At 37.4% G+C, this 15381-nt stretch overlaps 1 protein-coding gene across 1 annotated transcript; it reads right to left on the bottom strand.

The window, feature by feature from the left end:
- Nucleotides 1-6264: 6264 nt before the first annotated feature.
- LOC106095934 (little elongation complex subunit 1) lies at nt 6265-15014 on the bottom strand. The gene is made up of 3 exons (XM_013263383.2): nt 13278-15014; nt 13064-13216; nt 6265-11417 (listed from the first exon to the last, which is right to left on the bottom strand). The coding sequence occupies exons 1-3, from the start codon at nt 14728-14730 to the stop codon at nt 6526-6528; spliced, it is 6498 nt and encodes a 2165-aa protein (XP_013118837.2). The 5' UTR covers nt 14731-15014; the 3' UTR covers nt 6265-6525.
- Between the last annotated feature and the right edge of the window lie 367 nt (nt 15015-15381).

Raw genomic sequence — 15381 nt, 5'->3', positions numbered from 1 at the left:
AAACACTTTTGTCTACGCTGGTTTAACCAACAACAAAAAGTTTAAATAATATTAAAAAAATACTGTTTAAACCTTTCTATTATAATTATTTAAATAAATTTAGTTGTTTTAGTATGTACTATTTAATACGATTGCTACTAGTTAGTAACATAAAACATTAATAAACATAAACGTCTACAAAATAATTAATATATATGTTTTTTTGCTTTTATTTCCTTTCAGATACAGGTATTTTGTAAACAAGGCTGAAATTTCGTAACGGGTATGGTCAGAATTTGGCAATTCCGAAATCCGAATACAATCTCTACAACATTTCTCGATAATATTCTTAAATTTTCTAAATTTATATAGAATTTAAATATCATAAAAAAATTAGATTGTATTTAATTTTACATATTTGGTTTTGTTTTAATAAACAAATAGAAAATTCGATTGAATTTAAAAACATGTGTTTCCCCATAAATATATCAATGGATTTTTGTTGGCAAAGCTCGAAAAAAAACATAAAAGCAACAATTCTTATATATTGGATATAAATTCCAAATATTTGTCATCTTGCTTCTTCAAAACTGAAACAAATAGATATATTTAGCAATATAGCCATAATAAACTATGCTTTCAAGATTCATCTATAACAAAACGATAAATTTCTGGTCTTCGAACTTAACATTCCATTTCATTTGAACATTGTTGCAAATCGGTATGGTGCTAAAGCTCCTTCCGTGACATCCAATGCTCATAGTAAAATATCATGTTGAGTTGGGGCTATTGTATAGAAACAATTCTTAAATGGATTAATGTGTGGGGGTCGAAAAGCGATGCCTCACCTTTCTGAGTTCCAAAATGTAGCGACGGTGCCCAGTTTTGAACATCTCTTGTCGACTGACCCACGTTGCTGGGCGCCAAAATGTAACAACCCCCTTTGTTAGCGGAAATGGTACAATGGTGTTAGGCTGCGGCTTAGCTCGCCGGATGGGGAGGTTCTTCTTCCGCTTAAGGCTGTACATTTAAATTCATTTTGTACCTTTTTAATTCTACTGTTTTTTTTTTATGGACCGGAAATGGGCTATTGATATTAAGTCGGAAACGGATATGCTTTTTACATTTCGTTCTGCCATACACACATTCATTTTTAAATTCAACGATAATTCGGATTCCGCTATAATGAGACTTGGATGTTTAGTCTCCAGGGCAATCCCACCCCATATGACATTTCTGTCATCCGTGATATTTCCGTTGCCCAGATATAATTGGAAATATCCCAAAATCGAACCATCAATTCTGACTCACATAACCGCTACTTTTCAGCCTTAAAAAAAAGATCTAACACATAATTAGTTAGTATTATATATCAAAATTCACATTTTATTTTCTAAGAGGGACTAAATTTATAAAAAAAATAATAACAATTTGGATTTCCTAGGAATATTTAACAAGATCTTATAATAAAACAAAAATATTTAACAATTAATTCATAAGTTTTGGTCTCTATATAAACATTTGAATAATAATTTCTTTACATCCTAAAAATAATATAACAATGAGAAAATTTAATACCATATAAAAATTATAAATGTCCCTTTTTCTTAAATATTAACAAAGCATATTTCTTTATAGTTTTAATCTTTAGAAAATTCTTTAAAATATTGATTATTAATAACAATTAGGTTATTAATATATTTTTTTAATAATTATGTTGTTTACATTTTTAATATTTTTTTAATTCTATAGGGTTTGAGATTAATAGATTAGAGAGATTAGATTAGAGATTATAGCAGACATTTAAGTTTTTTTTAATAAATGTTTTATCCAATTTTTGTATTTTTTTTTGTAATGTTTTTCTGTTTCTTTTATGATGATAATAATGTAGGTCTCATAGTTTTAAACATAACGATCACATTTTAGTAGTAAAGAAAGTTTTAAATATCTTTACACATACATGTGTGCATATATCATTATTTTCTTTTTAGACAATTATTATTATATTTTCATAGTATTATAAATAAATTTAGTGCAACTTCAAGCTGTGATACTAGTATTTATCCTATTTTAGTTGTAATTTAGGTTAAGTTTTAATTAGTTTTCATATTGGGTCTATCACGTTAGATGTGTTGGTGTTAGTGGACATATAAAAGGTTAGTTTAGTCGCCACGTGTGGGTCTCAGACTTACACATTTTGTGAAATCTGCCTTTCTTTGATAAAAATTTCAAACGGTCCATATTCGGTTGAATACAGTACCAAAAAAAACAGGGATGTCGTGCAGCACTTGAAGAAACTCACCACGTGTGGCTAACCTTAAAAGTGGTGTGTGTGCAACACCAGATGGCTCTGTTGCACGGTGGAACCCTAGTAAGAATGCCACAAATAATGATGTCACATATTATCAAAAATTATGCATAAAATACAATCCAGAACATTAAAACACGTTGAAATTTATGCAATTTCAATTTCTCTTTAACCTTAATTAAATTCTCCTCTTAAAATTTCATGTCACTTCCATACCACGTTTCTTAAAAAAAGAAATGTACCATATTCACACATGTTTTAATGTTCAACACCATAAATCCATTTAGAATTCACGAACTCATAAATGAAAGAAATTAAAAAGAAAACTTTTTCCTTACCCGCACTTGCCGGGGCCAAATACAAAAATCACTTCACAAAAAAATGACTTCAAAAGAAATTATCTCTGTCCAAGTAGAAGGCACACTAGTAAACGATGTTGACAGCTTGATCCCAAAAATTGAAAGAGGATCTCAAAAAGCACAACCATCAATCAATTCATCTAGGACCCCCATGCCGCTTACGCTGTTACGTCGTAATGACTATACAACTCTGTGCATGTTACACAAATGGCAACCCCTATCGTACGTGATACGCCTATGCATAGGTCGTGCCACCGAAATTCGTCTTTGTGAATGGCCATAAAAAGAAATGACAAAAGAAGAAGAAGACATACACAACAACCGCCAAAGAAATGAAAAATAATGTATTTCTTCAAAGTGGTCGTCACAAAAATTTCAGGCACATCGGATAATAATAGCGAACTCTAGAGGCTCAAGAAGTCAAGATCCCAGATCGGTTTATATGGCAGCTATATCAGGTTATGAACCGACTTGTACTTTATTTGACATAGTTGCTGAAAGTAACAATAAAAAACGTCTTGCGAAATTTCAGCCAAATCGGATAGAAATTGAGCCCTCTAGAAGCTCAAGAAGTCAAGTCCCCAGATCTGTTTATATGACAGCTATATCAAGTTATGAACCGATTTGAACCATATTTGGCACAGTTGTTGGATATCATAACAAAATACTACGTGCCAAAATTCATTCAAATTGGATAAGAATTGCGCCCTCTAGAGGCTCAAGAAGTCAAGACCCAAGATTGGTTTATATGACAGCTATATAAGTTTATAAACCAATTTGAACCATAATTTGCACAGTTGTTGGATATCGTAACAAAACACGTCGTGCTAAATTTCATTCCAATCGGATAAGAATTGCGCACTCTAGAGGCTCAAGAAGTCAAGACCCCAGATCGGTTTATATGGCAGCTATGTCAGGTTATGAACCGATTTGAACCATACTTGGAACAGTTGTTGGATATAATAACAAAACACGTCGTGCAAAATTTCATTCAAATCGGATAAGAATTGCGCACTCTAGAGGCTCAAGAAGTCAAGAACCAAGATCGGTTTATATGGCAGCTATATCAGGTTATGAACCGATTTAAACCATACTTGGCACAGTTGTTGGATATCATAACAAAACACGTTGTGCAAAATTTCAGTCCAATCGGATAAGAATTGCGCACTCTAGAGGCTCAAGAAGTCAAGACCCAAGATCGGTTTATATGGCAGCTATATCAGGTTATAAACCGATTTGAACCATACTTGGCACAGTTGTTGGATATCATAACAAAACACGTTGTGCAAAATTTCATCCCAATCGGATAAGAATTGCGCACTCTAGAGGCTCAAGAAATCAAGACCCAAGATCGGTTTATATGGCAGCTATATCAAAACATTGACCGATATGGCCCATTTACAATACCAACCGACCTACACTAATAAGAAGTATTTGTGCAAAATTTCAAGCGGCTAGCTTTACTCCTTCGGAAGTTAGCGTGCTTTCGACAGACAGACGGACGGACAGACGGACGGACATGGCTAGATCGATATAAAATGTCGCGACGATCAAGAATATATATACTTTATGGGGTCTCAGACGAATATTTCGAGTAGTTACAAACAGAATGACGAAATTAGTATACCCCCATCCTATGGTGGAGGGTATAATTACTTTACTTTAATTGGCTATGACAGAATAGAAAAGCATTCCAAGCGCCTCGATCTTCTGCGCTCATTCTAAAATCTTCGCTTAATCTAGCATGTGCTCTCTTTTGATTAGTGTGCCATATCTATTAACATCTGCATCTCGTATAATCTTCTCCAACAGTATATTTAAGAGATCACACGATAGGCTGTCTCCTTGTCTGAAACCTCGTTTGGTATTAAATGGTTGGGAGAGATTCTTTCCTATTCTTACTGAGGAACGCGTATCAGCATATTAATTCTGCAGGGATACCAAACTCAGACATAGCTTGAAATATCTTTGAACGTAAAGGAGTATCAAAGGCGGCTTTGTAGTAGGTGTTGATTTGTCCTTCTCGGGTCTTTTTTAGGATTTGGCGCAGTGTGAATATATGGTCTAGGGTGGATTTACCTGGTCTAAAGTCGCATTGATAGGGCCCAACTATCTCATTGACTTTTGGTTTTAATCTTTCACACGGTACGCTCGAGAGTATCTTGTATGTGATGGAGAGATGACTTATTCCTCTGTAGTTGGCACATTCCGTCTTGTCTCGTTTCTTGTGTATGGGACATAGTATACTGAGGTTCCAATCATCGGGTATACGTTATTCTAGCCAGATTGAGCAGATATGCTGATGCATACGCCTTATCAGCGTGTCGCCTCCGGTCTTAAATAGTTCAGTCGATAACCCGTCGGCTCCTGCTGCCTTGTTGTTCTTTAGTCGGGTCACTGCTACTTGGACCTTATTCTGATACCATCATCAGGGATTGGTTCTGCGGTATCCTCTTCGCCGCCAACGTCGGACGTGGGTAAAATGTTCTTTCCATATCCTCAGTTACCAGATTTCTTCTTTGTCTCTGCAGGAGGATGTGCCTGCACCAAAGCCATCGGTTTGATGTTTAATTCTTTGGTAGAATTTCTGTACTTCATACTGACTCCTGTTCGCTGACAATCACGTCTTTCCATTTCCTTTTTCTTTTTGCGGAATAGACGTTTCTCCTCTCTCCTTTTCTCCCGATACCTCTCCTTCATCTGGCGCGTTGCTACTGATTGCAGGGTTGCTCTATATGCCGCATTCTTGGTTTCTGTAGCATCTCGACACTCTTGGTCGTACCATTGGGTTTCTTGGCGGAGGCTTCCGGTATCCAAGTAGGGATTTCGCGGCATTTTCCATGGAGTGGGCAATAGTTTGCCACTGCGCCATTTTATCATCGTAACAAGGAGTGCTTTCTTCAAGCAGTTGGGTCAGTCGAGTGGAGTATGCCGCTCCCATTTGTTGTGTTTGCAGCTTTTCAATGTCCAGCTTCCGCGCAGTGTCAGATCGGTCATTCCTCGCCATGTCCAAACAGGTGCGAACCTTTGCTGCAACAAGGTAATGATCCGAATCTATATTCGCTCCACGGATCCACGGATCGATCGTACATCTAACACGCTGGATGAATGCCTTCCATTTATCACAACGTGAGCAATTTGATTCCTCGTGTTTTGATCGGGTGACAGCTTTGTAAATATTTTTATATTGGAATCTGGTGCTACTAACTCAATCAGCCTCAACCCATTACTAGACGTTATCTCGTGGAGGCTAAACTTTCCGGCTGTTGGACCAAAAATGTCTTCCTTCTCTATCTTCGCATTAAAATCTCCCAGAACGATTTTAATATCATGGGCGGGGTAGCGGTCATATTCTCTCTCTAGCCGCTCGTAGAAAATATCCTTGGTCTGCTTTGTCTTTGTCTTCCGTCGGGGCATGGGCACAGATAAGGCTGATGTTGAAGGATTTGCCTTTTATGCGGATTGTGGCTAGCCTCTCATCCTCCGGAATAAAGGTAAAAAACAGGATAAAAAAACAAATGTATACTGTATTTCTTGGGGCAAATTTTTTATTTCACAGTTATAGTTACGTTAAAACTAATTAACAATTTTTTGATGTTATAAAAATATTGTTTTTGATTTACAACTAGAAGACTTACAGATAAGAAGTAAATAAAAAAGACTAAGATTTAATTTTTATTCTACGACTTAGATGAAAAACAAATAAATTAATACATAAAAGAATTTTTCAAAGTACAATTAGCACAATTTGAGCCATGCCACGAAATAATTTCAATGATGCAACTAAACAAGTCCACAAGCTTTGAAGGAATTTGCATAGGTTTAAAGATTTTTTGAAAGGTGATTATTTTGCGACTAGGATCACTTGAAATGTTTACCTTAGTTCAGTGGGTTTTGGTTCAAAATTGTTTTCAAAAAAGGCAACTTTTTACGGTGAATAAAAGACTTAAACATGGCCTGAGTTTGGGGTTCTATGGCAAAATTTGGATTGAAACTTCGCAAACGACTAAAACAATTCACAAAGCCAAATCGCTGTAATCGCAGTATCGCACATACGGCAGCTTCCTGTATAATTTTGCGCCCAAATGCATTTAGAAAGCGTGAAAATAAATTCAGATAGTTATCAATGTCCCAGTCGAGGGGGAATGGTTTTACAATCATTGAAATAATTTCCAACAGAGTAGAAATCCGTGCATCATATTCGGTATTTTTTAAAGCTTCGTTGAAGTATTCGTTGGCCAATGGCAACAAGTGGGCTTGTAGAATGGCAGATTCTGTTTTGCTGGGATGTAAACGTTTGCCAAACAGAGCAAAGGAAATTGAAATGTCTTTGTCAAATTTGGAAGTTTTCAGCTTATCCACTAAGTTGATGGTGACTTCTTCGATGGTAGGGCTATATGCAGTATAATGATATTCGTAGCGCAACTTTGAGATTAAAGCTTTGCCCCGCAGCTCAGGCCTTTCCATATCGTATTTGGTGCACATAAGGCAGTGTTGTATGACGGTTATCAAAGCATTTGAACGATCGTAGCTGGCATCCTCTTTGGGTGGCAATGCGGTGGGATACCACATTAGAACTTCATGGATCATTGGTATGGCTTTGAGCGAATAGTAATAGAGACATTTGGCAATAAAACATCTAGCCGGATGTTGATGCGTTTGCGGTTCTAGGAATTTGCAAGCTATTAGATAAAGTTGTGCTAAATGTAAACTGCCATGTAGGCTTATCTTTTCAACTTGTTGACAAGTAAAGATATGCGATTCAATTCTTTGTAACAATGCGGAACAAGCGTTGGTGTTAACTGGCATAAGATGCTTCAATAGATAGAAAAGCCGCTGTAAAGTTAGGTTCAAATGGCGTGGAGGCATTTCGAAAAGGATCGAAGTCAACTCACTCTCCTTCACGGGGGAAGGTTCAGCTTCTATTGTTACAATTAAAATGCTAGCAAATAACAAATTAAAATCGATGTTGGTGTGTTGAAGTTTTTCCACAAGCTTAGAGGCCTGCACATCTGGATCCACATCCACTGCAATGCTGCAGTACTCAGTTAGAAGGCTTTTGTAGTGACGCAGTAATGGTTGTTGCTTCTTTGTAAAGGTTTGCTCTGCAAGAGAATTTTTGCTTAGGATAATATTGTGTTGCTCTGGAGAATAATGCCAAATTAAATTTTCCACAAGAGATTTTTGTTTACAAGTTGGTTTGTACTCTGGTGAAAGATCCAGCGGTATTTCAATTGGAGTTGCATTTACAGGTGTTTTTGTAACATCTTCTTCCTCCTCTTGCGGACTGTTGCTTTGAGGGGATTGGGGTGATTCCATATATACCATATTGTCTGTATTATTGATGTTTTGTAAAGGTATGTTTATATGATCTTCCTCTTCCGGATTGTTGCTTTGAGGGGATTGGGGTGATTCTAAACATACAATATGCTCAGCATTATTATTTGGAGAAATGTTTGCATTTTGCAGATCTTTGGAAACATCATCATTGGCACTTAGCTTATTAGTTAAGGCTGTGGGCTCGATTTCTATATCTGCAGAAATGTTTGTATTTTGTAGATCTTGGGAAATGCCGTTATTGCCAGTCATCATATTAGTAGAGGCTATAGAGACGAGACCTTTCGCGCTTGTTTTCCTTCCCATATCTGCAATGTTTTCCACTACGCTAATATCCTTGCTACTGAGTGTATCATTATCACTCTCTTCTATTTCCCTAAAGAAACCCATAGTTTTGGGCATTTCGTCTTCCATAGACTTTACGGGACTTTTGGCTCTTGCTTTAGTTTTTTCAACTTTTTCCAACTTGGCGTTTTCTATTTGGCTATTACATCTATTCACTCTGGTATATCTTCCAATTTCCACCGACGAAATACTAATTTTTGTAGATTGTTTAATATTCAGTTGTCTAGCTTTAATGCGTTCCGAACGTTTACAAGGCGGCAGACTTATTTCTAATAGACTTTCATTAGCTTTGCGTTTCCGTCCACAACGCGAGAATATTTGTGTGCTCTCTCCAGTAGGTTGCAGCATAATGTTATCGTCGTTATTTAGAATATCATCCACTATGGGACAAATTGAATCGCTTAACATTTCGTTATACATACTGCTGTTTAGAATTACACTGACATCAGATGTATTTAAGTTTTCGTCTGCAGAAACTTCATGACATGATGTGTTGGATTTTGTAGAATTCTCAGTATCAAGGTGATTTTTGGTGAAATGTGTGCTATTAGCTTCTATGTTTTCAGTCTCTTTTTGGCAAATTTGCTCTTTTTCCTCTTCTACCCTTTTATTAGGAATATCTTCATCAATTATGAGTTCGTTGTCAGGCAAACAAAGGTCTTGTGTATTTTCAAATTCCGTATTATCCGTAGCTGTTGGAAGGGCAGAATTTTGTACAGCTGAGTAGCCTGTTTCCCTAATAGGGCTATTAAAAGCACAAATGGGGTGAGCGGATATTTTCGTTATTAAAATTTCATTTTGGGAGGTTGATTCATTGCAGTTGCGGGTCAATTCTGTTGTTTTTTCTAGGTATTCTACTTGATTTAATCTTGTGCCCGATATGTCCTTTACATCATTGGTTGACTTAAGATTTATCATATCAACTACTTTAGAAGGTGTTGCCTTTTCCGGGCATTCTGCTGTGACCAATACTCTACCCGATATACCTTTTACATCATTGGGAGAGCTAATATCTAGTATTCCTTCTTTACTTGAACATTCTTCATCTTCTTTACTATCTGAATAGCGTATGTCATTACTAGCTGGATAAGTACTTACTTCTCCTATGGAAACTCCGCAAATGATAGGGGTGTAATTTTTGTCCAAATAATTTGAGGAAGCGCATTCCGTTATAACGCCTTTGAAAGAATTATTGGCGGAAAGTACAATTTCTTCCTCTATGTTTAATTTTGGCTTTTTACGATATTTGCGTAGTTCACTTAGAGTACCCACATTCTTTGATGGTTTGCAACATGTTTTCTCTTCATTACCTATTTCCACAAAGGGTTCTTGGGTGTTGTGCATATGTTCAGTCATTGGAAAATATTCCGCCGTGTTATATGTACTGTCAAAACTACCATGCTTCAGTAGAGAACTGTCGGGGTGAGAAATAATTTGTACTGTGTTTTCGCTGCAAAATGCTGCAACTACTGAGTCATTTTTGACTTGTAAACTTTTTGAGCAATGAGCAGTTTGTTTCTGTATTTCAAAAAAGGGTGGCAGCAACTGGCTATTTGAAGTTTCTTTGGTAGCAAGCGGTTGAATGGTGTTATTGTTTAAAGTCTGATATTCTCTCTCCTCACTTTTGGGCTCCTTGAATTTCGGTGTACCCCCTGTAGAAGTTTCCAGTATTTTGTTATTTTCATTTGTTGAGCTACAAGCGCTAGGCATATTTTGTTGCAATGCCTCAATTGCTTCCACAGTTTCTAATTCAGTTGTTTGCTCCATTTCGTCTTCAGAAGAAATTTCGAAATCATTTTCCAAATCAACAGAAAAATCTTCTGCAGACTTATTAGGCTGTACATGTTCTTTGCTTTGAGTTAAAACCTCATCAAAGTGCTTGTCGATGCTTTTATTTTCTATATCCAAGTCCTCAAATAAAATCGTGGCTCTTGGATATGCATGGAGCTCCATGTTTGTATTCTGGAGTATTGGGGTTGCCATTACTGGCATAGAACATCTGTCTTCAATGGAGGAAATAACATCTGTGCATCTGCTATTTGTTTGCACGTTATGTGAAGGAGTATTTTCTACTATATTATCAATGGGGCTGTTCATTAACAGTTGTTCAGTTTGTACAATGTTTGAATTTGAACATAGCATGTTTTGACTATTATTACGTCCAGTCTCATGTCTTTCATCATTATTTCTACATATATTTGCATCATCTGGATTATCATCCCCTTCTATATCAGAGTCGCCAAACAATGAATTATACATTTCTCTTCTATTAGAAAATTTACAAGTTTTCGCCATATCCGGAGGTTTTGCGAAAGAAAATGTGTCATTTTTATTAGAAGGTATTGAAACTTGGGCTAAAGAAATTCCATGGTCATCATGATTCTTTATCTTCCATGGTTCTTTATCTTTATCACTGTTGGCTTCATTTACTCCTTTCTCAAAATTGGAAAAATTTTCCCCTACCATTTTTTGCGTCTCATTGTTGTTGTTGAATTTTTCTGGAATATTTTGAACAGGATTTTGTGGACACTTAATTTTTTCTGCATATTCACATTTTGCTTCAGTTTCTGTGACATTATTTTGCACTTTTTGTTCCATCTGCTCAATGGTTTCTGGCGTTACATTAATGTTAAACATGCCCTTTAGGAAATCAATCGCTGTTTCAGCTTGTTCCTCATCCTCCACGGCATTCTCTGCATCCATATGCATTTCGATAGTTCCTTTCTTTTTAGTCTTTTTACTTTTTGAAGACTTACTTTGAAGTTCTTTCGATTTTAAAAGTCTTTTCAGAGCCTTTTTCTTATCTTTGTTAAGTTTTACTCCCGCAAAAATGTCCTGAATGTCATTCATAATCGTCCTGGGTTTGTGCTTTCTTTTAGAAGGCTTGGCCAAAGCTTTAAGCGAGTTTTCTATGTCCATTACTCTATTATTTCCAGAACTAGTAAGATGCAATTCTGAAATTTCGTTGCCTAAAGTTGAATTTGTATCGGATTCAAAACTACAATTTGAGGCAGCATTTGCATCATTATTACAAAGGACTTGTTGTTCAGGCGACACATCTGGCGGGGAATGTTCAAAACCATCGTAATCTGGAAAAAAGTATTTTAATATAATATAAATTAGTTCTAATGTTCCAAAAACATTAAGTTCGGCCTGGCCGATTCTTATATATACTCTCCACCATGGAAAGCAATTTTTAAGTACTTTCGATTTTTTAAGGCGGAAAAGCAAATGAAACATTTTAACTGCAAATTTTGCCCATGAACATTCCACTAAGGAACCGTCCGATTCAAGTTTGGAGCTCAATGATAAGGGACCTACTTTTCATAGCCGAGTCCGAACGGCGTGCCGCAGTGCGACACCTCTTTCGAGAGAAGTTTTACATCACAAATGTTGCCAGCATTAGGAGGGGAAAACCACCGTTGACAATTTTTTCTGATGGTCTCGCCAGGATTCGAACCCAGGCATCCAGCGTCATAGGCAGACATGCTAACCTCTGCGCTACGGAGGCCACCGTACCCGTACCGTAACCCAACATTTTAACTAGTTGGGTTAAAAATTGCCCACTCAGAAGTTCAAGAAGTCTAATCGGTGTTGTTGTCACATCCAAAATGTTAGCCAAAATGCGCCCTCCCGGAGTTCAAGAATTATAATCGGTGTATCAGTTTATTTGGAAGCTATGTCAAAATATGGACCAATTTGTCCCACAATTCACAATCTCAACCGACCTACACCTATAAGAAGTGCGGCCCGATTTCCTTGCGCAGGCAGCGGTTCTCGCAGCTGGGCGTGATGGGATTCGTTGTACGGATTCAGCGAGCTGAATCTGGAAATTAACAGGGTAGTCAATAAACATAAGCGGAATTTGTGGCTGGAAAATTTGGGGCAATGTAACTTGGCTACAAACTGTTAGACAACTGTGACTGATTCGAAGAGTTGCGCCAGGTTGTTCAACCGTCAATTTATTGTGCATTCCGAGAGTGACAGCGTCGTATCTGTGTACTCCGAGCCAAAGAACAGCCATTACAATTTACGCTGGACGAAGTTACGAATGTCATCTGTGACGCCAAATCCTCCACGACGTTGCGCCCAGACGAAATCTCTACACTGATGCTGAAAATCTGGATCTACCTGGAGTGGAGTACCTTACAACACTCCTCAACCTGTCTTTGAACACCGATGTCATGAAAATGACAGAGTGATTCCGCTACTGAACCCTGACAAGGACCCGCATAAAGGGGGAGTCGTATAGACCGATCTTCCTACTCTCACCAATAGCCAAGACGTACACATTTGCCGTGGCTTCAACCAGCCCAGGCCATGTTATAGGACTGTCCTCGTGGGACTAGACCTATCGAAGGCATTCGACACAGTCAACCATACCAAACTATTTGAGGATATCGCCAATACATCGAGCCAGGCCTGAAACGTTGGGTCGCCGATTATCTATGTGGTCGCCAGTCATTTGTGGAATTTAGGGATAAGAAATCGAAACACCGCGGAGTGAAACAGAGAGTTCCCTAAGGCGGGGTGATATCTCCGGCACTGTTTAACCTCAACCTATACTCCATTAAATGAATGAATCTCTCTGGCATAAAATATTGCGAACCTTTCCTTTTATTCTGGAAGTGTAAAGGTATATATAAAGGGCAATGAAAAGGTTTGGCTCTTCACCCAACAAGCGCAGATTGTCTGTAATACTGTGTATTTTATCTATTATGCATATTTAACTTACCCTCTTCATGTATTGACTCTGTCATTTCTTCACTGCAAGAAATATCCTCATTAATATTTCTTCTTGCTTGAGGCCGTACAATATTTGTGGAAGTTAAAATTGAGGTAGTATGGAATCTAAGCGGACTAGTACCAATGCTTCTCGTGGGGTTATCTACAACAACAAAATGAATATTTAATAAAATAAATTAATAATTTCTACAACAAAATTATACCTCCTTCATTAAACATTGGCTGAGGTATTTGGTTGTTTAAGTCATCATTAGATGAAAAAGTCTGTGCGGTTTGCTCGTTCACTCTTGCCGCTACTGAGCCATCATAAAGCTCTCTTAACCAATTGTGGAATTGACGCTGATTAAGAGTTTCTTGTGTCATAACAGAATTGGCAGAAATGCCAGCATTACTGCCGTTTGTTGTATGCAACAATCCCAGAACCATTCTTCCAAATATATGCCACAGTTCGTGAAAGGTAGGATTCGCTGCTGGACTTGATTGTTGAGTGAGATTGAGGGAAGTTATTATAGGGTTAGGAACTGTGCTGTTGACTGGCATGTTGTTGGCAGAAACATTGTTGGCTTCGGAACTAACATTTGGTGTTGGAGACGGCGAAGGTGTTGTTATCTCCTGTTTGATAGCACTTTGCGTCTGTACACACGAAGTAATTTGAGTGTTTGGAACACGTTTCACTGCTCGCGGCATGAAGTCTATCGGCCGTCTTATATTGCACAGCCAAGTACAAGTGCCAATTGTTTTGAAATTTTTCTTTATCTCCTCACTCTGAGGACGGTCCATTAGTGGAGATATTGGTTTTATATTTTGCCATGGAGTAAATTCATTTAAGATATCTTCAACAGCTGGTACCGTTAGAGTTTCGGGAAAATTTGTGCCGACATTACGAAATTTTATGAAGCATGTGGTGGTTGTACTACGTGTTGTCATAGTACTTATGTGCTGTGTTCCCTGGCTGCGTAATTCTACTTGGCACTGAATACCCTGATTTCTTTTCTCTTTACTGTCATTAACGGGAGCATTGTCTTTCCAAATATCGCATTGCACGGCAGCATTTTCCTGCTGAATTTTCGGCGTTCTTGATTTTGTGGTGGGCTTTTTTGGGCTGCTGCTCGTGGGGACGATATATCTTATTTTGAATTTGTCACAATACAGCTTTAAATCGTCCACCAATTTACGATCATAAAAATATTTCAATCCATCTTCTTCGGAATATTTGTGGATAAGCTTTAAATACTTAACCACCAAATCATTGTATTCCACAGGGCATTCTTTTTGATTTTCTAACCAAGCTTCAAGTTGCTCACATTTTAAGGATTTGATTGTCAGATCGCTGTCAGTCTTCTCATACTTGCGCTGTAATTCTAGCAAAGATTTCGAAGTTTCCTCCAACTTGCGCTTTTCCGTGGCGTACAAGACCTGAATGTCTGATGCAGTTTTCTGGAAATCTTTCAACTGTGTATGTAGCTGCAAATTATCGCACTTAAGCTTGTGTATTTCTTTTACAAGTTCATCGGCACTTGCTATCTTTTTGGCCCATTCCAAACGCTTTTTCTGCTTTTGTGCCGGGTTTCTCAATGTATGGTTGCCAATAATAGCCTTTGGAGGGGTGGTTTGCAAGAAATCCAAGTTAAGGTCGCCAAAATCAAAATCAGCCATGGTTGGAGGTTTGCGAATGAAATAGAGACTATGGTGATTTCTCAATAATTGAATAATTCTATAAACCACGAAATCATCTTAATGAAAAAATAGTAATTTTCACTCAATCCTTCGATATAAATTAAAAAACCACATTTAGTTAAAACAACGCGTATCGAAAACGTTTAAAACATGTCAAAATGCCGCATTAAAGGGATGCCATATTAACCAAATTCGATATATGACAGCTAACCCAAATCACGATACTTAAGCAAGGTATTCTGTTCAGCTTTTCACGCTGTATAGAAAGGTGGATTTAAAAAGGTGGTCTCAAGCGAACAGCCGTTAACAGCTGGCCAGGTTTGACGGTATTAAGATGACAAAATTTTGTTTGCATTCTCTATGTTGTTACCTTCTTTCTCGCATATTCTCTGCTAATGTACGCACACGTATACTCACACGCACACAAATTTCTTTGTGTGTGTTGGCAAAACGTCGATCAGCTTGATGACAACTTGACGGATTGCACCATATGATTTGTGGTTGTTGATGAGAGAAACCAGCTTTATTTTTTTCACTATGCAGTGATACCAAATTGGTGCTATGATATTCCTCTAATAAATTAATCATTTTTTATTCATTTTAACTCTGACGTTTGTTATTTTAAAGCCT

The sequence above is a fragment of the Stomoxys calcitrans genome, chromosome 5, assembly GCF_963082655.1.
Source record: "Stomoxys calcitrans chromosome 5, idStoCalc2.1, whole genome shotgun sequence".
NCBI lineage: Eukaryota > Metazoa > Arthropoda > Insecta > Diptera > Muscidae > Stomoxys > Stomoxys calcitrans.
This window is presented reverse-complemented; position numbering and strand designations above follow the sequence as displayed.

Coding starts and splice junctions, on each gene's coding strand:
- LOC106095934 (XM_013263383.2), bottom strand. CDS start 14,730: ATGGCTGATTTTGATTTTGGCGACCTTAACTTGGATTTCTTGCAAACC. Junction 13,217..13,277: donor GCCAATGTTTAATGAAGGAG/GTATAATTTTGT, acceptor TTGTTGTTGTAG/ATAACCCCACGAGAAGCATT. Junction 11,418..13,063: donor AGAGTCAATACATGAAGAGG/GTAAGTTAAATA, acceptor ACTTTTTTCCAG/ATTACGATGGTTTTGAACAT.